We start from the raw sequence: 25,796 nt of genomic DNA, 5'->3' as shown, positions 1-25,796 counted from the left end.
TGTGTAACTTTTTTTAGAAAGCGCATGATGGAAAAACAAATCTTCCTACTTCTGCGCAAACAGCCAGTTATGAATGCAGGATATTCTAAAAGACAAAGGAAGTTTCTGCACAGCACAGAACAATGTTTCAGTCCCCAGAAATGCTACATGCATTAATCATTCAATTTGAGTCTGTTTGAACAGTAATCAGCCACACAATAAGCCAATTGTGTGGCTTATTATTCATACATCTAAATTGTATGACTTTCTTACAAGCTATATTTGGACATTTGACCTCTAAATGATTAGTATCGCTTAATGTTATTTGCCAATCTTCCTTGTGTGAAAGCTTAACACACATGGGACCAATTCAGCACAAGTTTTATACCAAGCACATGAACATTTTTTTGTTTGTTTTTTTGTTTTTTTATGTGCCATGTTGCCCTTTGAAAAAGTTAATTTAATTAGCTGCCTGCAAGGGGAATGGATATGCTGTATTGGTGAGACGAAGTATTTAAAGTCTTTTTTGGCCTTCAGTGCAGGCTATTTTTTTCCAGTCTATCTTTTTATTGAACCACTAACTGACCTTAGATATGACATGTGGGGCCATAGCTAAGGTCACTTTTATTACTTCTTTTGTGACCTCCTAGATTAAATGTTGTTACACTCTTGAAGTCAAATTGGTTGGTAGGCCACTCCTGGGAAGTTTTAAAACTGGTGCAAGAATTCTAAATATGATGTCAAATGAATGATAAAGCATAAATGTTATGTTTTGTGATCGCTCAGATGACAAAGCATAGGATTAAACTGGATAGATCTGCCCTTAGGGGTCAGGCACATCGTCACCAATGACATCAATGACGATCTAGGATGTTTTTTTCAATACTGGTGTCGATACAGATATGTTCAGTCGATACAGGGTATTCAGTCAAACGCTCGTCTTTAAAAAATTAAGCTAGATTGACAGTAAGCCTATAGGTCTGGCCTGCATGTACATACAGTACCACATATTCAGCAGTAAAACATATTTGAATTTTCACCGTGACATCTGAAAGCTCCTAAATGTGTGCATACATGTACGTGAGTCTACATACCGTTTGTGCTTTCTGTGTCAGTTCCTCACTAATGAGTTGAATGCCAGCTTGTTGCTCATCGGAGCTCGTTAGAAGAGCGAGCCAACACTTAGAACCCATTTACCCCCCCACCACAATCACCACACAAACACACACACACACAAAAACCAACCCCTCTTTTTTCTCCCCCCCCCGATACACAGCACAAAGCTCTCTCTGTTTGTGAATATTACAGCATGTGCGGCAAGAGAAAATGGCCTAACAGCCGGAAGAAAAGAAGTAGGATAGAGGCGGTAGGAAGAGCTGAGAAGAAAAAAAAAAAAACTTTGACATGGGATGACGATGGGACATCCAAAACTCATGCAAACAGTGTGCAGTTTAACCTTGCAGAACTGAATGTTTCCAACGGAGCTGATGACAACGAAACAAAGGGAATAAAATGATCTAAAATTTGACAACAAAATACAAAACAAATAGTCTTAAGGTTGAGGTCAAATATTCACAATAACCTGTGTAACCGTAGAGCTGCTGCTCTTCCTCACATGTCACCGTCAGACTGTTCGCCTCTGCAACCAATTTGTGAAGTCTCTTCACAGTAGACTCTAAAAGAATCCTTTACAAAAAAGAAGTAGTATGGTGTACGTTGAAGTTGAGCAGAAATAAATGAAAGCTTCTCTGAAGAAGATCCAGTCTTTTTCTCAAAAAGTGTAAACACCCCTGGGTAAAATCCAGGTGTTTGAGAATAGAAATGATGAAAAAAATAATTCCAAGCCCTATCCAGTTTTGAATATGAGACATGCCTCCAAGGTTTGTCTGAACACAGATTTTGGCCCTCCATCTCTCACTCTGCTTCCTGTTGCAGTCAACCAAAGAAAGAATGACAAAAATGTATGGAAAAAAAAAAATAAAAGAGTCACAACTGAAGCAGCCGTGGTGAGTTTGACTTGTCTGCTCCCAGGGTGCCCCAGTCGCCACTAAACAGAGGAAACATTTAACTGTGCTCTGATTCCTATCTCGGGGCCAAAGCTACTGTTATGAAAAGAGCCTCGGATGGCAAGACTCTCCTTCAGACGTAAACACACAGACAAGACTTTATGACAACAACACTGCAATTTATGCTCTTAGTTCAGTCCTCTAGCTATATTTTAGAAAAAAATAATAATACAATGGAAAATAAAGTATTGAAAACTGATTCATCTAATAGTAGCAAAGTCTATCTCACCATCTGAGCACTAAATCACACAGGTCAAATCTTGACTTTATGAAAGAAGATCTAAATAGGCACATTGTTAGGGATCTCATGGTTCTCAAATGACTGTACTCCAGGTCATTTCTTGAAGATAAAAAAAAAAGGAGAAAAATAATTTCTGTGACAGTGGAGCCATGTAACGCTTGAGTCGAGCTGCACACGTGATCCAGTGCCTAAGTTCAAGTCCGGTAATTCGGTTTGCCACATAATTTATTTCAGACCCATAACCAAGTCTGGAAACAAATGAAGGGTTTTCCTTGAAGTCAGTTGAAACTTCAGATGAGATTTCAAACTTTAAGGATCTCTAAATCCCAATAAGATCAGTGATTAGAATATGAAGAAAACGACTGATTCCTAACATTTCAAACCACTCTGCTCATTCCTCTCTGACCTTTGACATCAACAAGTCCTTCTCGCCAACGTAGCAAGGGCTCACTGGATAAATTCTCAATTTTCTGACCTTTATCCAACAATTTGAGAGACAATACAGTGTGAAAGTCATTTCCCGTACTTAATAAAGCAGCCAGGGAAGCTAAGTGTTTAATTGAAACCGTCAGTTTTCCAATAGTAATAATGAAGTCCTGAGAAGACATCGCTGAGTTCAAAGAGTACATGAGGGAGAGGCCTTTTCAATCTAAAAACACAAACTGGAAGGTGGAATCACCAGAAAAGAAAAAGACTCTCTTCTTGGAGGATTTGTTTCTAAACATTGATACACCACCTTCAGCAACCAAACTTAGTGTCATTCTGTCACAAAAAAAAAGCAATGCTGAATGCTTTTTTTCCACTGACAGATTTTGTTAAATTTTTCTATGTATACTATTTCTATGTTAGCATTCACTGTCTAGCAAAAAAAAAAACAAAAAAAAAAAACACACACAGTTTGTGCGAGGGTGAATGTTGCTCACCTCCAAGTTGTCCAGGGAGCGGGCCATGCTGAGGCGTTTGGAGCGCCCAAAGGAGCGTCTGGCTGAGGAGCGCTGCGGCAGAGGAGGGAACCCCATCGTCAAGCCGCGAAACCGACCACCCTGAGGCCAAGGCAATAAAATTAAGTTCAGTTTATGTGCAACAACGAAGGTCACAATAAACAGCCATTTGCCAAATAATGAGAAACCGCAGGAGATCACAGGAGGGTGAATAACGAGAACCTGCTGTGCACCGTATCTTAGAAAAACACTTCTTTTTCTACAAATGGAATCACATATTGCCTTATGCTCAAGTAACTAAATAGAAATAAAATGCATAATTGAACGGGATCATACCCTGAATGGTTCTTTTGCATACTGTTGTTGTATACTAGCGTTTATATAGGGAGACATGTTGAGACACAGAGGGCTTTTTTTTAAATATTTTAAACAAAGAAAGAAGTCATTAATGATTTCATATTCTTCAAAAAAGGACAATTTAAGTTAGTTCAAGAACCAAACACTTTTTGTCTTTAGCTTCAAGCTATTTTTCTAACGTGAACCTTCAAGGAAGCCTCAATTTATCTGACATACTAAAGAGCTATGTTTTCAATTATCAATTAGCAATGAATCACAAGCGGTTTTATAAACAGCTGGTTAATTTGTTAATAAACATGTTAATTTGACTGGATAAAAAAAAAATAGAAATAGAGAAATGTTGCTATTCCCGATAAATTGTGTTGCAAATGCATGAACAAGAGGTCACTCTTCTAACATCCTTGATGTGCTTTGTCAGAAAACTTCCCATATTATTCATATATTTAAAAAAAAGACAAACACATGACACGTTCATTCACTTACTTATAAAGTGCTTTAAAAACTTGGAACTAGAGCACAGATAAATGGTCTGTTCTCATTCCTGAATGATAGTTTTGACTTCAGAAATAAATTAAACTCATCTCAAATGGCCACCAGCTCCTAGTTGACTGTTTGACTTCATACAAGGAATTATAAAAAAAATTTTCTACTGCAATTTCACTTTTGAGAAGACTGATGAAACAACGTTCAATGAAGCTGAACAACTGCTTTTTTTTTAATATTGTTCCTCTGGAGCTCTTGATTAGTAATTATTTCATCCAAGTTTACCTTCCAAATCAGAGCAGCACAGGCTCCCTAGACTTAGCTAATTGGTATTATACGACTGACTGTTTAATAGATTGATATTTCAGGAGAAATGGAGCATTGTTTCAAAGACCTTGGAAGGTACCAACAAGTTTGTCTGCATCTCTATGTTTTCCTAATTTGAGCACATTTTTCTCACCTACATGTGACATTCTTCATGCCACATGCAGGCATCAGCTGTCAAATCAATCCCACCATTCTAATCCAATGATGCAAAGCATGTTGCACAAAAAGATCAAAACAGCTACATCTTTTCACAGTCTTTGCCCGTGATTGATGATATGATGAATAATGAAGTGCAGCATGCTAAAAACATTAAAACATTACGACGTTTGCAGAAGCACTGGCCTGGAAAAGAAGCTAATTGGAATTAGAGCCCAACATCCGTGCAGAAAGTTGCCACCATAAACTGCCTCACCTCGGAGCATCATTGACAGGGGAAAGAGCATTTACTATCTGAAGCCATTTAACAGTGACGTCACGTCACCAAGGACTGCTGTAAATCAGAGGAGACGGGGACTAATCAAGTGTCGCACTGACAACTGTTGCATTTGGAAAGCACAGAAATGACCAGTCATGTCTCTGAACTTCCCACAAGTAACATCTGCCTTATCTCCTTGCACTGTAGGAGACAGCGCAGCGGAGTGGGCCCCGGGTGATAGCAGGAGATACGTAATTAAAAGACGCTGACAGGTTTGAGAGGACAGACGCGAGCCGAATCAGATCGCCTGTTTAGGAGGCGGTCGCTGCATTTCATCAGGCATCGGCAGTGGTGTTGCCTGGATACGGAGTCAACCCTACATTTGTGCGTGTGTGCGATTCCGCGCGCATTCAGATAATGAAGATTCAAACGCTTGATTAAATGCGTAGGCGCAAACACTCTGACATGACCTTTTTTTTCTTGTTGTAGTTGTTGGTTTTTAACCCAATTAGTCTTACAAGAATACAAGAAAAAAAAAAATCCAAAGACGTTTAATGGAGAAGCACAAACTGGGGTTAAGAAGAAAAGTGGTAAAGAGCAGGGGTTGTTTTGGTTGGCACAGGAGACGGCTTAAAAAAAAAAAAAAGAGAGAAAACAGAGTTTCTGAGGAAAATTCGAAGCTCTCATCTGTGTAATTTATCAACCTTAAAACACATATAAACACACAATATCACTTAAACATCTTTCCTTCTTATAGAAAAACACTCTACATTAAAAAAAATTTAAAAATGATTGCAGCAAGTTGGGTTAACAGTTACCACATAAAAACACAATCATTATGAGTATGTTCAACACTTCTTTATGACTAAGGATGTATCTGACAATTTAGAAACGAATAACCAAATTGCAAAACCAATTTGTTCAACTATTATTTATCGTTTCAGAAACGTTCAGATCAGTTCTTTGACCATCTCTCAGAATCGCGACCAGTATTACCAGCAAGTATCAGCAGTCACGCCACAAGCATGGCATGTGGCTTTTCACTTGCAAAACTTTGTTGCAAGTGAAACAAACACAAACTGAGGCTGTTTAGACTTCAGTCGTCCATTAACGTTTTAGTGTTAATGGACCTTGAAGGAAAAACAGGAAAGTTGTTGGGTGTGCAGGAAGCCAACAGAAAAAGAGAGAGACAGTGCCACCATGTGTTAAACAAAGAGCAAACATTAAGAGACAGACAGCTACAAGCAAATGCTCTCCATTAATTAATAAATCAGTACGATAAATCTGGTTTAATGAGAGTAGAGGGATGAGGATTTTGTTCTGAAAACATCACGGCTTCTTTACCAGTTCAGTCAGAGGAGGGCATTGTTCAGAAAGGTTAGCGTCCATCTTCCTGCTCCTATCAATTTCTATACTTTGCCTTGGTATTGTTAACGCTTCCTCTCATTGTCCGCACTCAGCTCCCAGGAACCCTCTCAACCAATCAGGAATGGTAATAAAAAATAAAAAAAAGTGCACATTTTGCAATCAAAGGAGTAATCACAGCTTATAGGCAAGCCTGACGAGATTTTAAAAAACATGCAAATTTCACAAGCCCAAACACTGTCCCCGTTCAATTCTTAACAGTTAACATGCTTTTAATAAGAAGCCAGAAAAAGTGGAACAATGATATAAGCTTTCAAAAACAAAGACAGCCTGCCATTCCCTCCACCTGCTCTCCACTAAAGAGAAAGACAGAAAACAAGGTAATAATCGGTTCAACAGGCAGTTGAATAATGCTACTAAATGTAGCCGTTGTTTACTCTAAACTTTTGCACAGTCTGCGAGTCAAACAAAACTATAAACAGATAATATTACAACTGTAGAAGTCACACATGAATAATGTGTGCAACTCTAAATGACTGCAGTACTCAATACTCAAAGCCCCCCTGCAAGTTTTCCTCAAGCTGCCATGGTGTGTTTTTAGAAAATCCAGAGACTGCCTGAGGACACGCTAAAAGTTAAAATTTCACATCAATACAATCAGCGAAAGCCTGAGCTAAAACGGTTGCTTAGGACTGGGATAAGTCCACGAACTCGAGTGCATATCAAACTGTGCCACAGTTGAAGGTCAGACCAAATGCTGCCATGCAAGGAAACAACAATTCCAAGCACAGCAGCAGTAATTTTACAACTTAATGGCAGAAACAAAACTATCAAACTGTTTTAATTCCCTAAAATCTACCTCAAAGTGTTTCACATGACATAGCAGGACACAAAGACAGCAAACAAACATTCTTGAACAAAAGCAAGCCTGAAGGAGAAATGACACTGTCACAGAAATCAAACAATGTTAACGCAACTAAACGTGAGTCTAGAGGCAAACGAATCTCTGGGTGTAATTGTTTTATTTGTATAGCTTTTGTTTTTTTTGTGAACTCCATAATGTGATTTTTTATTTATTTATTTTTTAATTCATTTGAGGACATACTTGGATTATTAATCCCAGTGCTGAACCAGGAGGTTTTTCTGTGAATATGGAGCTACCTTTCATCTCCATGGTCAAACATGGTTGGGGCAGCATAATGCTGAGGGGATACTCCTCTTAAGCAAGGACACTGAAACTGAGGATGTCTGTCAGAGTTGATAAAAAGATGAACAGAGCTACAGACAGGGTAATAAAGGAAGAAAATCTTTGGGAGGCTGTGATAGAGTCATGTGTATTCAACAAGGACAAGGACCGTTAAACAGCTAGAGCTACAATTAACTAGTTTAGATTAAATCTACACACTGTGTTCTGGTAAAATCAAAGAAATTAAGAGAGGGTTTATGTATTTTTTTTTAACATGAAAGTACATGTAAACATTCTGCCTAAGCATCGTCTCAGGCAGGGGGTGAGATTATGCGATATATATAGTCCAACTGGATAGTTGTGTCTTTTTCTACTTCTTAGTGAAATTGATTTCTAATACAATGCATAACAATTTGAAATTCTATCACTTTGACGAATCTGCTCCACTGCAGAAGACAGGTGGTTTTCAGGTGACAACAGATGTCTGCTTGGTGCATAATACATGATCTGATACAGGAGCAGAGAGGATAAATAACTTATCCATCCACTTTTACCAAGTCTGGGAACTAAGCCAGCATTATGTGCTGCTATAAGCCTATTTTCTGAGGTATATGTAGCATTTTTAAAAATCGAGACGTTTAATGTCTGAGGAAAAGATGTGACTCTGTGAGCGCTGTGAGAAGAGGACCGAAAATGCAGAGTGAGCGGCATGAATTTATAGTCTCAATAATATGTAGCCTTGAACGCTCTCTAGTCATAGTAAATTTCCACGACAGGAATGTGTGATGCGGGGGAGCGACCTATGACTGGGCTTTCTCGTCTCACAGTCACTTTTAACACAACTATCTCACAGTCCAAAAACTGACTCTGTTCGAAGAAAATTTGTCTTCGGCTGATACTTTGCGAAATAAACTGAATGAAATACGAGCAGGAAAAGTGATAAAAGTCTGACTTGTACTGATATTTTATATTTTTACGAGCTTGATTAAAGACGTACCTTTTTCTCTCCCTCCTTTGAGTTCGCCTCTCGCTTTTTCTCTCTTTCGGCTCGCCGTGCTCCGCTGCGCTCCCGGTCTCCGGCGCCGAACAGTTTCTTGGCCCACTCGTCTTTCTGAGCAGCCAGCCGGTGGCTGTGGAGGTGTGCAGGAGGGGGAGGAGGAGGAGGTGGAGGAGGAGGAGGAGGGGATGGATGACTGACACCAGGTGGATGCATGCGGTCCCCTGGGGCCAGCGGGGCCCGGTAGCGGTCGGCAGGGATCTTATTCATAGGTGGGGGCAGGGTGCTGCAGTTGGCTGATGACCATCCGTCGGTGGACTCGGCGTAGGACTCCTGATCGCTGCTCAGGCCCTGGAAGTGGCTGTGGTGGTGCTGGTGCTGCTGGTGCTGCTGACGCCAGTCTCTCAGCACATGGACTGGCAGCCACCTCTGAGGCTCTACTCCTACCCCTCCTCCTCCTCCTCTCCTGTCTCCTCCCCCCATAGCTCCACCCAGCTTCCTCGCCGGGTAGTGATGCACATTGAGTCCTTGTGAGAGTCTGCTTGGCAGGTCAGGGTGAGCCAGGGGGAGAGGGTGAGGGAGGTCGGCGAGGTGCGGGTCGTGGAGGTAGTGACCGTTTCTCAGCATCGGCGGAGGAGGTGGAGGCGGAGGGGGGTGGGAGGCGGCAGCTCCAAGGATGGGGCTCCAGGCCTGCTGAGAGGAGGGCGGGCTGTCCCACTGGCGGGCCCCGGACATGTGGTTGTGACTGGGAGGGCCCCCAAGGTCCACCAAAAGGACCCGGTTGCTCTTCTCCTCGGGTAAAAAGTTGCCGATTCCACTGTCGCTGTTGCTGCTGGTGCTGTGGTTCTGTTGGGCGTCGTTGTCTGGATCGTGGAAGGCGCGGGCCCGAACCCCCTCGATGTTGTCCCCCATGTCTCGGTAGAGGACAGAAACAAACTGGAGCAGAGGCTGAGAACTGGGTGGGAACTCCAGGCAGCCTCCTGTGTCTGGGTCGGGGGTGCACTCAAAGCCAAACCTCCTGGCCACCCCTGAATGGACCTGCCCATACAACACACACAATGCTCAGGCACTGGTTATTAGCATTCCCAAAAACATCTCAAGCTTCATAGATTTTTGGGCCTTGGGACTTTTATGTAATCTTTGTTTTATAGATTACATAAATATTTTATAGATTTGCTTAAGTGCAACTATCTCTTTCACATGAAAACCACAAACTATCAGCTGACAGATGAAATGAATGTAATGGAGGGATGATTTAAACAAACTAATAAAATGTACAAATAAAAATAAAGCATTGGAGTCATGACTTTGTGGCAAGGAGAAAGCATTTGTTAAAAGTCACATGACTCTAGGTTTGCAGTTTGCCACAAGCCATTTAAGGAGCCCAGCAAATGAGGAAAAAGGTGCTCGGACTCAGTTCAGATGAGTCCAAAGTTGAACTTCTTTGCATACGGTACATCATGTGGAACGGACAACATTAAGACATAAACGAGAGTGAAACGTTCACCTTCTGGCATTAAAAAACAACTCTATCTTTACCCAGCTCCAGTCCTAAATCCAAACAAGAGACTTGAAATTTGATGTACACAGGCACTCTTCCTGACCGAGCTTGACCTAAGTTTTACATGAGAATGTTAAAAGTGTCATTCTCTAAATGTGCAAAGCTGGCCCAGAAGACTTACAGCTAAAGGCGGTTACAAACTCTTCTTCTTTTCAGATATTTCTCCTCCCTACTTAGGCCGCTACCCCAGTGACGTGACACCAGATAAGCGTAAGAAAACGGATGGTCTTTAAAGACATTTTTACACTGATATGACTTAAAAATGAGAAATTTAGCAGCACTTCTTTAGTATAAAATGTAAAAAATATTGTACATGGTCAAAAATGCTTCAGTATCTCTGAATTACCTGGTGATGACATAGTTCTGGGTCCACGATGAACACGTGACATGAAGTCCTTAAACTTCCTTCGTCGTCTCGCCCGTTGCTGAAGTGGCGATCATCGTGGTCATCCGTGGCCTGCATGGTTACCAATCCGAAGAATCGGCGATCGTCAGGACAACAGGCGCTGAAGGCGAGTTTCTCTGCAGGGTAGGTGGCCAAGACCTGACCTCTGTCGCTGCACAGGAGTACGCTGTCATGCATGACCTGTCAGGGTGTAATGTATTCATTTTACTGCCGTGCAAACAAATGAAGTTCACACATTTACAAAGTGTAGTTAAAGAAACACCATGTTTCAGTTAACTATTTAGTTTTTATATGCAAACAGAAATAATTGTGTTATTCACCACAAATGTGTGGACTGTGCTTACAATCCAAATCTGATTCAGGGAAGCTATATTTCACCACTCAGTAGAGTGGTGAAATATCCATTCAGAATTACGCCAAAAGCTTGATGACAGCGACAAAAATAGTTTGGTTTCTCTGCAACCTGCTAAGGGACATTAATCTAACCTCTAATGAGAATATATGTCTGTACTGGAGCCTGTATGTACAATTTCAAGTTGGTTTTGAGTGGAGAAAGCCTACAGCAAAGTCAAATATATAAATACAACTCTTATTCTTTTAAGGTAGTTGAAGTTTTATGCAACAAGTGGAAAAAAACAATTAAAAATGTATCTAAGGCAGATAACTAGAAGAGTCAAGTCCACCTTCATGAGAACCAATGAATGGATCTTCTGCTCAGCCCTGAGGCGCCTCATGCTCCCTCTGATGGCTTGCAGACTGTCATTCTCCAAGTTGGTTCCTGTTGAGGCGAGCTCGATGGAGCCGAGATACCCGACAATCATCCCCACGTTAAGGATTCCCTCGCTGGGCTCAAGACCAAAGTCAGCACCTTCTCCAACATCCATATCTTGCTCTTCGTGGTGGTGAATGTGGAGGTGGCGGAAGTCGGACTCCAGGAAGACGGAGTCATCATTCAGCACCTGGGCCATCTCCTCCTCAGAGAGCAGGTTGGGGTTGCTCTGGGTGCAGGAGGCACTGCGGTACGGGTTGAACTCCGGATCGGACATCTGATGCGGCTTTGAGGATGAGCTCACCCCGGGCCTGTCCTTGTCCGAGCTGCTGGAGGAGTGGCTGGAATTTTCAAAGATCATGTTGAAGATTCCTCCAGATTGCAACTCGGCCACCACCTTCTCTGCTCTGTTGATGCCAAGCTGCTTGGAATCCACTTTGGGTTTGTACCAGCCTCCTTTCGGTCCACAGCCTGACCGGCCATTATTGTTGCCCACACCGTTATTGTAAAAAACATCCAGCTCGTCATCACTGGAGCAGGAATCCAGGTAGGCCGCCGTCATCGTGTTACTGCTGTGATGGCGACTGCCAGCGGCCCGTTGAGGGTGGCGCCGGTGGCGCTCGCCCTCAGCAATGACCAGGTTTAAAATGCCAGAGCAACGTCCAATCAGTTTGACGACATCTTCGTGCGATGCCTTGGAGACATTTATGTCATTGACAGAGAGGATGCAGTCTCCTGAGCGCAGCCCGACGTAGTCTGCGGGACTTCCTTTAAGGATGCAGCTGAGGACACAAGGACTTTGGCCTGTCAGCGTGAAGCCATACCCTGTTCTTCCTCTCGCAACCTCCACAGCCTGAATGCGGCCATACTGGGCGGTGGAGGCGAGTTGGGGAGGCTGAGGGAATGCCAGCCCACTTCCAACACAGGGGCGTCTCTTGGACGACGAATCCACCTGCCTGGACATTGTGCCAGGAAACCTTCTCTTTTCCATTGATCGGATGGGTTTCAATTGATCATTTCACATCCTTGGTTTGAGACATGTTCGATGTCTTAACAGCTGGGCTGCTTTGAAAAGATGAGCAGCAGCTCAGAATGCAGCACATGGGTGAGAAGCAGGGTTCAAGCTTCAACACAGCTTTGTGAGTGGTCCCATCATGGCGTCAGTCCTTCCTCCTGGCAAAAGACACCTGAGGCAGAGAAGGAGAGGAAAGATGCAGTCATGAGATTATTTTCAGTATTTCATAATATAAGGCTTTCTATGTGCATCTAAAAAAAATATAATGTATTTCATTAAAATTTGATATATTTCTTGATCTAGTTATATCAAGAAATATATCAAATTTTAATCTTTTGCTATTTTTAAACATTATGCCTATATAAGTACACACACGCGCGCGCGCGCACACACACATATACTGAGAAACTGTTTTTATCAGATGTAAGCCATAATTAAATAAATTAACTAATTTTAGGCCAAGTATTTATATATTCAGATTCATACAGACGAACTGTATTCCATTCATTTACAGAGGATCAGTATAACTGGTTACCCATATTTGGAGACAGAGGTGATAGGAGGAGACTGACGCACCTGTGCGGTGCTCCAGGTAAACCTACAAGCTCTGTAACGACTTCAGGCCACTTTTTTAACTTCCGGTTTACTTTTTGAATTCTAGTTGTTGTTTAGTTTGTTAGACAGCGCGAGTACGTAAATTATAGTTTTATAGAGATTACCGTTGACTTCATTAGCTAAGCACTCAAGTAGAGTAAACCTTAGTTGTAAATGGCTACAGACGAGATAAATTGTTATCGTGACTTCACTTTCACATCTGTATGTTTTAAATTCTTTCGCATAAGTTTCAAAAAGTCTCCTCCTTTCCGTTAAGTTGCCTGCAGTTAAACCGTGGCGTACACCCACCCGTGCTAGAGCTTGAGATCCCGCCTCTTTTTGTTCCACATCTTTGGAATGTCGGTTTGTTACCGTGGCAACGGATGTGTACACAGATCCGTCCTGCTCTGTCATTGGCTGTCCTGGCTGCCTTTCAAAGGGCTGCGCTGATAAACTGTCCAAGAAGTTAGCCTGAGAAATCACAAGTAAAACTTCTAACGGTAACGGATTCCACAGGTGTCAAAACCGTGCTAGCCTCACCCTCCTGGAGCTGCGTTTTTGTGTCATTGTATCAGGTCTTTATTTAGAAAGCAGAGTGGGGGTAAATTTACTTTACAATAACGAAAACAGCTGGGGTTAAAAAAAAAAAAACCCGTCTGAGTTGGGATGGCCAAGTTAAAGAGGTGGATGCATTTTTTTTTTTCTTCCTCCCTTAATGTTCTGACAAATATGTTTGCACCAGCGGGTTCACTCATGCGTAGATTTAAAACAAGACTTACGTGTCTGTGTCCAGCGGTCATGCTGCTCAGAGACATCCCATACTTCTGTCGCTAAGGTTTGTTAGGTAAACTCTGAGGCGATGGGTAAACAAAAGAAAAAGACTACACCATCTGGCGAAGTAGCCTCACAAGAGGAGGAGGAGGAGGTCTGGGAGGAGGTGTGTTTAGAGTGGGCAGCGAGGAAAAGGGCGTGCAGACGTGGTGGGACCCCCCGACTCAGACTAAAGCAAGGACATTAGCAGAATGACTTTCAGTTGACCAGTTTTGTGCAGGGCAGATTTTAACTTTAATAACGTTTTCTCACCGTAAGAAATATTGCACAATAGACTTTCTGAATCAAACTGAACTATGTCCCGATTACTTTAGTGTTTCATTTTGATTAGTTCAAGCATGTTAAATAGTGCTTATTAGACACCGCTAATAGTACCTACCAGGACCCAACCAACTACTCAGTTCTTATGCTTTGTAGTACATTGACTTTTCAGTAGACTAGCACTTTTGTTGCAAAAATCTTTTAACAAAAATAATATTGATGTAGCTAATGGTCTTTTTAATTATTTAAATCAACATTCCTTTTTTACATTTAATTACTTACCAATTATAGATTTTATAGAGTAGCAATCAGCAGTGAGGACCTAGACAACCAAGCTGAACTAGTTTGACAAAAAAATAAATAAATAAATAAAATAAAAAGTAGTGTTTGTAGTGAACAGCTCTAGTTGAGAAGTCTGGGTCAGATTTTGTTCAACCTCCATTTTATAGCCTGGCTCCGTTGTTGATATAAGAATGAACCTTGAAAGGTTATAATGTTTAACCTCAACAAGTTGCACTTTGGTGTTAAAAGACTTTTGACACAAATGCTTTTTATGTCAAGTTCACCAAGACATGGCAACGTTTATCCATGAGAGCATCTCTTGCTTCCATCATGTCAGATTCATGGACCATATGGCAACTCCCTGGTAATCCTGCTAATACCTCTTAATCAAACCACCCATCTTAATGGGTGCTTTAAAAACAGCAGTATGTTTCCATATTTTTTCTTTGGATTAGTAGCAGTAAAGTGTGCTAAATATAAAAAAAAATAAATAAGCATCACTTGATAGACATTTGGATATTAAAGTGGGCACATGCAATTTTTCTAGCGAGCTCAGCTTAGACATTTATTCCCTCTCCAACATGAGTTTGTTCTCTCCAGTAAGCTTGAAAAACAAGGATATATATTGTTAAACAGTTTAAATCTTGCTGGTATAACAGTGATCAAAATGTATGACCAATCACACAACGGTATATCTTTTATTTATTTCTACATGTTATGTAGAAATACTGTTTTTGGTAGTTTCCCTGGGAAGAAATTTAGAAAAATAAGATGTATTTAACGACCAAGAGAAAGCTTAATTGGAAGACATTGAGTCATGGTTTCTACAAACTCCACAAATGCTAAGTTAAGCACTGATTTCAATCCCACCCCCCAAAAAAAACAAACTACAAGGTATGAGTGTGTGTATAAGGCATCAAATTTTTTAAAGGCCAAAATTTCTGCAATCTGTTGAGAAGTTTGTGGAAGGAGAAACAAAATGTCCAAATAGATTAAAGTTTAAAATTAAAAGATTAAAATGTCCTTACAGATTAAAGGAGAAGTATTATGTACTTTTCAAGCATATGCCATTATATAGCACAGTTAACTATGTTAAATGGTGTGTGTGTGTATATATATATATATATATATATATATATATATAAATATATATATATATATCAAATATGACTTAAAAGAAATATGACTTTGTAATTTAACACCTGAAATTGGGCCCCTGTCTCTTTGAAAACTCCTCTTTCTGAAACTCTGCCTTCAAGAAGTCATCACAACATGGCTCCTCGATTAACTCTATGTTTTTACCAGTTAGTGTGACTGAGAAGTCACTCGTACAATGACCTCCACTAGGTGTTTGCTAGTTGCTGCTGGCTAGTCTGAAGGAGCTGAGTGGAGGGGAGTTGCAGACGCTTGAAAGTAGGAAACTGCAGCTCAAAAAAGGAGCTGTACTTCAAAGGCGGCGCCAGGTCCACTCAGGCGTTTTGCACAGCTGAATGGTTGCCACGGGAGATTAAAGGATTTCTCAAACATGCATGAAATAATCATTCCAGGTACGTTTTTGATGAGAGAATAACATTATAACATGTTGCAAAGCTCAAGAAAGACAATTGTACATAACATTGCCCCTTTAAAACAATTCTTCCAAAGACTAAGAAAATGGATGTAAACTTCTGAATTTGAGCTACATACATTTTTATTTGAGCTAAATAAAAAAAAACAACAGAAATCTACATTTTGGTGTTAATCAAATAAGAATTTTGGTCATCTTAACTGGCCTAAAGCAGGAAAAGTCTGGCCCGATTTTATTTCAGGCAATGATTTAAAAAAGACATACTTTTATCAAGTGTAGTTACATATCTGGTTTCAACTCTACATTTTAAAAGAAGTATTTTTTCAGACATAATCAAATGGAATGGACAGAAAAAGTATGACTTGGCTTTCTTTTTTCACTTCATTAAAAAAGGAAGAAGTGTTCAATCCATTCAATAGGGTAGTTCATCCACAGACCAAAAAAAAAAAAACAAACTCAGGAAAGATTTCTGGGTAATCGCATTACCCCTCCTGCGGGGGTCCTTTATGCTTCTTACACAAGAGTCAGATAACAAAATACAAGCTGAATAAAAGAACATACTGACGTTTATCCTAATAATTTAATTAGAAATGAGTAGGTTTGAATAAGAATACATCATTTGCATTCTTATATTACCCCAGAGTCTGAAAAGGACACTGAAAACAGGACGTAGACAGCTTTAATCTCCTTTAGAGAGGCCTCGCGTTGGAATTTACCCAACAGCTGCAGCAGACTCCTTTACTGTCCGAATACATTATTTTAACTTGACCAGAGGAAACCAGTCATAGTTGTCAAGGTTGGAAATCGCTAGGATCTTTTATTAAGTGCATAAGGGGGGAGGAGGGAAGAAAAAAAAAAAAAGCACTGAACATGTACACAACTTCCAAGTTTTTACCGCAAGTGTCAAGTGTGGTTGATATTGGTGTATTATTTATATCAGAGACAAAATATTTAAAGCTTGAAAAAATAAAGAAAAACTGTGTTTATGTGGCATTGCTACACTTTTCTTTTGATTTGTCGAAGCTGCTGTTGGTCTCTAAGGTCCCGTTCGGATTGCATTGCATCCTCTTCCACTCAGCGGTTCCCACAGGAACAACGTCATTAAACGCAGCAGTAACGTTAGCATGCAGTCGGTGTACAGGACACGCTGAGTATCGTCTAGGCAAGTGTATCTACAGAACACAGTCACAGGCAGCTTGAAGTCTTTAATAAGCTTGTATGTTTTCTGCATTCACTGACTTTACATTATATCTTGTGTGCTGTGTTGACAGTGTGGACACTCACATCTTTACATAGTTCTTATTTTTTTTATCATGCACCATGGCTTTCAGATTACTGTACAGTTGATTTTTTTTTTTTTTTTTTTTTACATATATATCTTTTTTTTCTTTTCTTTTTTTTTTTTACAGAATAAGAAGGTAGCTCCACGTAAGACTGGAAACTACCTCCAGTTTAATGACAATAACAATAAAGTCACATCCAACATCCTGAGACTTAAAAATGTAGAAGTAATGGACAGGTGGAATCATTCAGATCTGCAGCTAATATAAAAACAAAAACTGGATAGATTTTAGTGAATTCATAAAATCATAAGAAGAAACTCTTTACACCCACCTGCACTGGATTAAAAAAAAAAAAAAAAAAGGCAAGAAAAGATTTTGGTATTTTTCTCACAGAACAGTTTGACGATGTAAATTGGGGGGATTTAAACTGTTAAAATGATTAAACTTTCACAAAACCCGACCTTAAATTATGCCCGGCATTTACCCGTTTAACTTTTTGACTCTATGTGAACCATCCAGAGTAGGTGTGGCGTCTTGCTGAAATAAGTTACACTTCCTGCGGTAAGAAGTTCGTCTCGAGTTCCCCGCTTCGACAGAAAGAGGGCAGGACATAATGATTAGCATTCTTACGTAGAAACCAGTTATCTTTTTGGCTTCTGCATGTCTGAATAAACACAAACACACAACTTCAATATAGAATTTTCAACAACATTGAGCAGGCGTCTCTGACCCTTGTGTGTCAGCCTCATGTTTAAAGTCCCAACTAAGCATTTTTTAACAAAATTCACTGAAAAATAGATGAGTTGAAACTTTAAATATAGCAAATACTTTGTCTCTATTTAACTTTACTGACATCACAATACTTAAGCAAGTCCTAAGAGCAAAGAAATAAAGCCGTCTTGTATTTGATTTACATTATCTTCTGTTTGTTTTTAAAGAAAAAGGTGCTGCTGTGTGGGGAGGAATCTGCCAGAGCTTCAACCCTCGTCCTTCACATCTAAGTCAGGGGCTTCCTCTTCCAGAATTCAGCCTCGTGTACATTTCACAGAACTAACGTCTCATTCTTCATTTTGACGCTCCCGAACGCCACCGAGCTCGCACTCGTGGGTTCAGCGGTTTACATTTTTCAAAGATGGAAGCGGGGAGAGAGAGAGAGATAGAGAGAGGGAGAAATGAGGCTTCAGTAGCTCAGGTTGGATAAACATCCTGTTCTTTCCCACCACCACAATTTATCAGGGAGCCGAACATGCAGATTCAATTACTCATCTCTCTAATTCACTTTCTCTCTGAGCCTGACTGTCTGCATGTCTGCCTGGGCGTGCTGCCCTTCAGAGTGACGCTTCCTGGTGGATGGACTGCAGACAGGCCAGCAGCTGGTGGTAGGGGCTCCCCGGCGACGCCACCGTCTCGAACACCGACTGAAAGGCCCGGCGGTCCAGCTCCTCGTCGATCTGGTGCCGATAGAAGTCCATGGCGACCAGGCAGAACAGGTTGACGTCCACCGTCTCACTGGACCCCATCCGGCTGATCACATGTGGAAGTCTGGTTAACGGAGCAGGAAGTTAAGGACGACAAATCGCAACATTTGAACGGCAGAGGGTTCAGACCGAGCTGCTTAAAATAGAAATCTGGGAGACTGTTGTTTAGCTCTTAACACGGTTAGGAGGTGGCGAGTATCCCAGCAGGACGTTACGCTGCTAAACTAACCTTTTCCCTAGTAATGAAATCAACAAATTACTGACTGAATGAAGAACTCGTGTGGTTTGAGGAAATTGTTCATTTTGATATAAGATGAGCGTCATGACAGCGACTGTACTGGCCAGTTACGGAGAGTAATAAGAAAAATTGCTTATTACGATTTTAAGACCACAGGAACACTACCCATCGCTCTTTAATGCTCCTCTTCTGACTCAACGGTTTATCATCTCTTGTGACTATGCAGTGAAAATCATGCAACAATGTTTTCCACCAATGACTGAATTTCACAGAATCTCCTAAAGATGCTGAAAGTGGATGAGGTAAAAGATAAGGTTTCGATTTCCTTAAACAAAATAACAAGACAGCAAATGTATTTTTGCTGTTTTGCTTGAAAGGCTCAATATCAAGCAACAAATCCTTTTTGCCAGGGCTCTTTGCTGCTCTGCATTGTGGAAATTGTAATTTTGCCACAGACTCATAAAACAATTTATAGTAGAACAAACTATTTCTGCCAGAGAATTTCTTAAGTGAAAAAAAAATGCAAGAACTAAGATGGAAAAATACTTTCAAATACTTTAAAACTGATTATATTTTAAACAGAATTTCACTGAATCTTGTAGGTTATTTGATCAACACCAAAGAAACCGAACAGCAATCAGAGACCAGAGTCCAGTTACGATATGAAATATCCAGAAAAAGCCTAAAAGGATGAGTTTGAATTGATTGACTGGACCCGAAATTTACTCTTCTCCTTTCATGTTTTAAGGAGCTTTGATCTCTAATGGTGAGCCAGTCTTCCTCTCCATCTGTTTAAATACAAGATGTTTGATGATGTAAAAACTGATTATAAAAAATAGTCAGAATATTCCAGCAGTGGGCGGTAATAATCCCCCAGGACGAAATGGAAAAAATAATCACCGTCTTGTTCATTAGCTCTAAGGATACAGGGCAGAGATCCACTGGGAGGTGGAAGCGGAGACAAAGAAGCAAGACAGGCTCCACATGGCCATGGCTACCGGTGTCCTCTGAGTGAAGTTGGACAAAGACAGCAGCACCCAGTCGCGCACCATGGAAGACTGGCCAGTGGCGTGGAGCGTCTGGAAAACCTGGGCAGCGTCACAGTGGAGACGGGAAAAAACAGATGAGAGAGTGAACCAAGAAAATGTACCGATGGGAGGAGGAGGAGTCCAACAACATGATAGGATTTCTTTTTTTTAATGCGTGTTAAAGAAATTACTTTCTTTAAAGTGGATTTAAAGAAATATTAATCGCGAAAGACCCTTTTTATTAATCCAGCTCTAGAAAAGAACACGATGGGTTTGATTTTATTCCTTTGCCTCGTTGCTGACCTTGTAGACAACAGTGGCCATGAACTGTGGGTACGGCTGCTGATTGGACAGGAACTCGCCAATGACTTTGTTCATGACGTCCTGCGGAGGGAAGAAGTCGTCCAGAAACTGGGGCAGAATCCTCGACACGACCCGAGCCTCGCTGGGCAAACCCTTCCTGATCCTGCAGGAACGGGAGACAGATGGACGAAATATTAAAAACATGACAGGCGTCCTCTGGACATGATGTCCAACTATTGGATATTTACTTTCTACTTACTTTTATTTTAACAAATGCTGTGTATGTGCTATACGGCAATCGGAAAATGAAAAAAAAAAAAAAAAAAAAAAGCTTTACCTGTCGAAGAGCACGGAGACCCTCTCCATGGCGACAATGACCGACTCGCTGTCCGGGGCCTGCGGGTCAGAGTGGGCAGGGCGGCTGGCAGGGCTGGCTTTCTCCTTGCCTGAGGAGAAACCAACATGACCCGCCGTGACGCCAACCGCCTCCGCAACAGAGTCAACCTGACCTCTAACCCCTGTCGCATCTGAACCGGACGCGAGCACCGCTGAGAGGGCGAGAGGGATGGGTGGCGCCGGTTGAAACCGGGAGGGGGGGAAAAGTTAGAGTGGGGCTTGCAACCGTCATCACACGAATGTTGAACAGCAACAACCAAAAGAGGAAAAAAAAAAAAAAAAAAAAAAAAAACGGAGTTTCTGGGAGTGTTAAAATTAGAGAGTTTCAGTAAGAGACTAGTCAGAAACTGCTTTGCTCATAAGATACGGCTCAAAAAACGTACTTGCAAAAGTATTTACTACCACTTTAACATTTTGTGACATTATAACCACAAATAATGTCAGTGTATTTTATTCAGATGTTACGTGATAGCCCTTTTAAGAGTGCATTATTGAGAAGTGGATCGTAAAGGATGCATCGTTTTATTTATTCTTCCACAGATACAAATCTTAAAGTATTTCGGTTCCCCCAAAGCAAAACTTTGCACCACCTGAAGAATAACAGGTGAGTTTTACCAGATAGAGTTTAAGAAATGTTTTGTTCATTTTTCTCCTCAAAAATGGCCACAGTTCAGTCAGATTGGAGAGTATCAATATGTGATTATCAGTTTCCTGGTCATGGATTTATATAAAGTCCACTGGATCTATATCTGGGCTTTAACAGGGACTTTCTATCTAAGAACTGAGCTCAAACCCTTCCTCCACAGCTCTGCTTGTTTAGGGTTGTTGTCCTTCAAAGTGGATATGGTATGTTCAGGGTGATTCAGTGGTATTTTTATGACCACATAAAGCTTTTTGCCGAACAGTTCAACTTTGTTCTACACAATTTGCTGTCCTCTACATGCCATTTCTGTTAACAATATTCTCCTTAGCTGGCATCTCTCGGCGTAATTTACACACAGGTTTTTAGTTATTAAGTGAATTTGGAAGGAGATTGCTTCCACTGGGTTTTTATTGGGGGTATTAAAGAAGTCTGATCACTAAAATAGCCAAAATATCAGATTTTAAGAAACATTAATCATTTCCTGTGTTGGAGTATCACATAAAATCCCAATAAAATATATACAATTAGTGGTTTTCATGTTACAAAATGTACAAAAAAAAGTTAGTGGGTATGAATATGAATACTTTTACAAGATACCGCAAAGCACAAAGGATTTATGCAAAAATTAAGTCTGCATACGCAAAAGCGAGAACGTAATCTCAGAATCTGCGAGTTTGCATTGAGCAAAGGAGAAATATTTGTGCCATTAGCACCTATTAAAAAGAATTCTATGGTTAGTACGGGTTACTGCAGGGGTTAGAGGTCAGACATACTTTTTACATTCGCTAATACATGCAGGAAGCAAGCAGGTAAAAATATGTGATTACTGATGATTACTACTGGTTGAGATTATTCAAGATCTTTTATAAAGAGATAAACATAGAAAGACAATGGTGAAAACATGCAGAGACGGATGGTAGAAGTGGTGGCAGATGGACTGGAGCAGATTTATGAACTAGCCAAGTACAATAAATAAATAAATCACAGGTGTTTCCTCAATATTTGCAACCCTAAAGCAGCTAATGCTGGATTTATTCCCAGGCTCATAAACTTCAACATCTATCAACTGAACTAATTTGCAAAGCTTGGCTGAAAATACAGTATTATGAATATATTTTATAGTTCAACAATAGCTTGAAAATGATCTCTGTGTTTTTAATTACCTAATGAAAAGAAATTCTCCAGCAGCCGCTTCACCATGAGCTCTTTTATCTGCAAGAACATCTGGAGCTACAAAGAGGGCAACCTCAGTGAAGCGTTTTATTCCCATGCTGGATTTCTGCTCTCTATGTTCATATGTTCAGCTCGTAATTAGACTGTAATGGAAAATCACGTGCATTAGGAGCAGTGGAGGGACATGCATGTTATTAGAAGGAGCTGAAATAAGAGCGAATGCAGAGAATGAAACTGGTGGTATCAGCTCACAGCAGATGAAGTGTTCAGGTCGGCGGTCACGTCAAAGCGCGGCTTACCGGTGTACATGCAGGTGAGCATGAGGCCCAGGGCGGCCATGGCTCGGTGAGGCGACGACATGTTGACGCGATCCACGCTGAGCTTGACCAAAGCTTCTCCGTCGACGCGGGACAGCTGCTCCGACAGCAGGAGGCGCTCCAGTCCGCGCAGAACGCAGTGGTAGATGATGGAGGGAGTGGAGTCCTCGCTGGCCGACACCATCACACCACAGAGCTGCAGAGGACAGGAGCAGCACATGATGCAAAGGGAATCCAATGCTTTGAGGTTTTTCAGCGGCGGTCATGATTCCTGCATAATCTGCAGAAACACTGAGCAGATGTGTCTTTTGAAAATAACAGGAAATACAGCGAGGACCTCCTACAGCCCCGGAAACACATTAAAGACAGAAACTTCAATGTATTTTATTGGGAGTTTGCGCGATAGAGGACAAACGCAAAGAAGCACAAAGTTTGACCGAGTGCTACTCAAACCTTTGAATGACTGAAAAGTCAAAAAGAGGGGAAAAAAATACAATGTACAAGATAAAATAATTCTGTCAAGACAAACTTTAAGACCTGTGATGAACATAAAGGACAACTTACTTTTAAAATTAAATTTAAAACCTTACTTTTAGATACGTTGATAATAAAAAAAAACTTTTAAAGACTTTAAGCATAATTGGACACCCCGTCAAAAAAAATAAAAAAAAAACATTTAAAAAAAAAAAAGCATGAAATGTGTATCTTTGTTCACGCTGAATCAATTTTAACTTTATTCATCTTCTATATTACTTGTATGACTGCGGCCATAAACTCAGCTCCGACATCCAGAGGGTAGTTCTCCATCATGTAGAAGGCCACTGCACACATCACCAACACATGCTGCTGGTTATGCAGGTTCACACAGCTGCAGAACGGAGACACAAAGCAAGCAGGCAGAAATTACAGCTCAGTGAATGAAATGTCGACAGCAGCATCTTGAGGCAAAAAGAAGCGCCGATTTCTCGCTTCTATTACGTTATTAAGCTGGATTAAAAATAAACTAATTGAATAATAGATCCTCTTATATTGCAGGGGGAGGAGGATTAACACAGCGACATTAAACACTTTGGCTCCCCGAGAGTCTTTCATCACGGCTTAAAGTCATCAGAGATGAACCGAGGTCAGCGTCTGTGCGCTTAGTGTGTTTTAGACGGAGAGCAACACTCACTGAGCAATGGCCTTGAGGTTTGACAGAAGGTACTCGGAGACTGTGGGGACGAGCTGCTTAGCCGTGTCGTCCAGCAGGTCACACTCCAACACGTAGAGCACCCCGTGCAGAGCCCCCATGCGGCTGGGCAGGTGGGTGCTGCGCAGCGTCGTCTCCAGCAGGCGACACACCGGCTCGGCTATCGCTTTGTCCTGGAAACGTCCGAGCAGTTATCAAGAGTCAGGAGGCGGACGGCGGCAGCTCGAGCGGCCTCCGGCGGCACCCCGACCCACTCACCATGCCCAGCACGGCAGCAGCCTTACAGATGGCGGGCACCAGGTACTGATTCAGGATCTCGTCTTCGGGCGGGTGAAGCTTCTGGAGCTCCATCAGGGTGGAGAACATCATGTCGAACTGGTTCCTCTCTGTGAACAGGTCCGACACCGCCAGCAGCTGCGGAGAAACGCACCGCTGATTAAAGCCTGGAGAAGCTTTTCCCCCAGGAGACACAGGTGCATCTTGGTATATTTAAATGCATAAGGTAGAAAAAAAGGAATTCAACTTGTAGCATACATCTTTATTATTTCATCTCGTAATTTATTTGAACAATCAAATAAATGATTCAATATTCTGTGTGTACTGAAACCATAAGCAGGTTTGAAATATACTCCAGATTTCTTGATATCCAGAAAAAAAGCAGACTTTTGTTTCCACCACAGAGCAAAAAATGGCTGTTTAAGTTTCACCTTTAAATCAGAAACAATAGACTCCTCTTATTTAATTCAGGTGAACAGATCTTTAGCTGAGCTAATGAGAAGATGTCTGCTGGTGGTGTCCAGCTTACCGATCGGACCACTTCACTGATGAGGATGGTGGGCGTCCTCCTGTTGCTGGGAGAGCCCGGGATCAACCACTGGCTGTAGAGCTCCAGGAGAAACTGGGAACATGAATGAATGTCTACACCTGCACGGTGCTTCCTGAAAACACAAAAACATGAGTTTAGAGTGTGGACGGTTCTCTGGAGAAGGATGTTTTATCTACACAACAATCCCTCAAAACAGACAAAAAAAAAAATCAATAACGGAGACAGTAAAAACTCAAACGGACCTCGAATTTATCGGCGATAAAGGTGGGGAGGTCGGCGCCGGAGTGTCCGCTTCGTCTTCTTCGTCCTCACCCCATTCTTCCTCCCTAAGAGGAGTGATGTTATTACCTAACCAGACTGAATGGATGGAGACCTGGAAAGGAAACGTGCCAAATGAAACGCAAGTTAGCAACCGATATCGTGTTCCTCAGGCATTACTGTTTCCTCGTCTTACCTGCCCCAGTTTGTAATCCATGTTGCCCAACTCCCTCTCTGTGTTGATCTGAAGCAGCAACTTCTCGTGGCTGATCAGCGTACCTGCCGGAAAAAAAATAAAATAAAAAAATCAGGTGTAAAAAGTATTCAGACATTTTCCAGAGCAGAACAGGGTCAGACCGGACGGAGGGCTACCTGCAGAAGCAGCCGAGAGTGAGGGCACAGGATCCCAGGCGTGGTACGGGTGGTGTGTGCCGACGTTGTCCCTCTTTGACACTAGAGCCTGAATTTCTCGCTCCACTTCTCCCCGAATCACAGCGAGTTTCCTTCCAAACCTGGACAGGGAGGAAAACGCCGTCCATGAACGACCCTGTGTGATAGTTAAGACTCCCTGTGATCGGACAGACAGAAACGAGTGCGCCGCTACCGTGTTTCCAGAGCTTTAAGGCTTTTGTTTCGGGGCTGCTGTTCCAGACAGCTGACTGCGGGGTTGCCAGCAGTGGGCAGGGTCATGGCGCTCAGCACCAGGCTGGTGATAGCCTGCACTGCTAGCACGTTTAACTGGGTACGCTCCAGGTCCTCCTAGAAAACAGGTGAAGAGGGAATAGGAGATGAATTCTTTACACCCCTCGTTCTTGTCATGTTAAGAACCATAAACGTTGAGAATTCTTTATTAAGATTTTATGTGATAAGACCAAAACAAATTACAGTCAACTGTTGGAAGGATGTGATACATGGCTTCAGATCCTCTGACTAATAAAAATCTGAAAATGGTGGCATGCCTTTGTATGTCACACCCTCTACTCCGATACCCACAGATACAATCCAGTGAATCCAAACGCCT

At 41.6% G+C, this 25,796-nt stretch overlaps 2 protein-coding genes across 8 annotated transcripts in view; both read right to left on the bottom strand.

Moving 5' to 3' along the window:
* The window catches only part of rgs12b (regulator of G protein signaling 12b), a 59,367-nt gene extending 44,857 nt beyond the window's left edge, over positions 1-14,510 (bottom strand). The window contains exons 1-5 of one of the 3 annotated variants that reach the window (XM_088014558.1): positions 13,482-14,510; positions 11,008-12,280; positions 10,265-10,504; positions 8,358-9,395; positions 3,210-3,329 (exon numbers count right to left, since the gene is read on the bottom strand). In XM_088014558.1, coding sequence (XP_087870684.1) covers positions 3,210-3,329; positions 8,358-9,395; positions 10,265-10,504; positions 11,008-12,084 — 2,475 coding nt within the window. In that variant the 5' untranslated portion in view covers positions 12,085-12,280; positions 13,482-14,510. The remainder of the gene's footprint in view (positions 1-3,209; positions 3,330-8,357; positions 9,396-10,264; positions 10,505-11,007; positions 12,281-13,481) is intronic. The other 2 variants (XM_088014526.1, XM_088014500.1) reach the window with 2 other exon arrangements.
* Positions 14,511-16,833: 2,323 nt separating this feature from the next.
* Positions 16,834-25,796, bottom strand: part of htt (huntingtin) — a 35,277-nt gene continuing 26,314 nt past the window's right edge. For 3 of the 5 annotated variants that reach the window (XM_088014196.1, XM_088014258.1, XM_088014231.1), the window contains exons 54-66: positions 25,380-25,534; positions 25,148-25,287; positions 24,972-25,054; positions 24,760-24,890; positions 24,497-24,629; positions 23,950-24,105; positions 23,674-23,864; positions 23,256-23,370; positions 22,485-22,698; positions 20,311-20,521; positions 19,974-20,136; positions 19,570-19,730; positions 16,834-18,468 (exon numbers count right to left, since the gene is read on the bottom strand). In XM_088014196.1, coding sequence (XP_087870322.1) covers positions 18,255-18,468; positions 19,570-19,730; positions 19,974-20,136; positions 20,311-20,521; positions 22,485-22,698; positions 23,256-23,370; positions 23,674-23,864; positions 23,950-24,105; positions 24,497-24,629; positions 24,760-24,890; positions 24,972-25,054; positions 25,148-25,287; positions 25,380-25,534 — 2,067 coding nt within the window. In that variant the 3' untranslated portion in view covers positions 16,834-18,254. The remainder of the gene's footprint in view (positions 18,469-19,569; positions 19,731-19,973; positions 20,137-20,310; positions 20,522-22,484; positions 22,699-23,255; positions 23,371-23,673; positions 23,865-23,949; positions 24,106-24,496; positions 24,630-24,759; positions 24,891-24,971; positions 25,055-25,147; positions 25,288-25,379; positions 25,535-25,796) is intronic. The other 2 variants (XM_088014298.1, XM_088014330.1) reach the window with 1 other exon arrangement.

Source organism: Poecilia mexicana, unplaced genomic scaffold, assembly GCF_051168715.1.
Source record: "Poecilia mexicana isolate PSO_F unplaced genomic scaffold, ASM5116871v1 scaffold_1, whole genome shotgun sequence".
NCBI lineage: Eukaryota > Metazoa > Chordata > Actinopteri > Cyprinodontiformes > Poeciliidae > Poecilia > Poecilia mexicana.
Note: the sequence above shows the minus strand (reverse complement) of the source record. Positions and strands in the feature narration are given on the sequence as shown.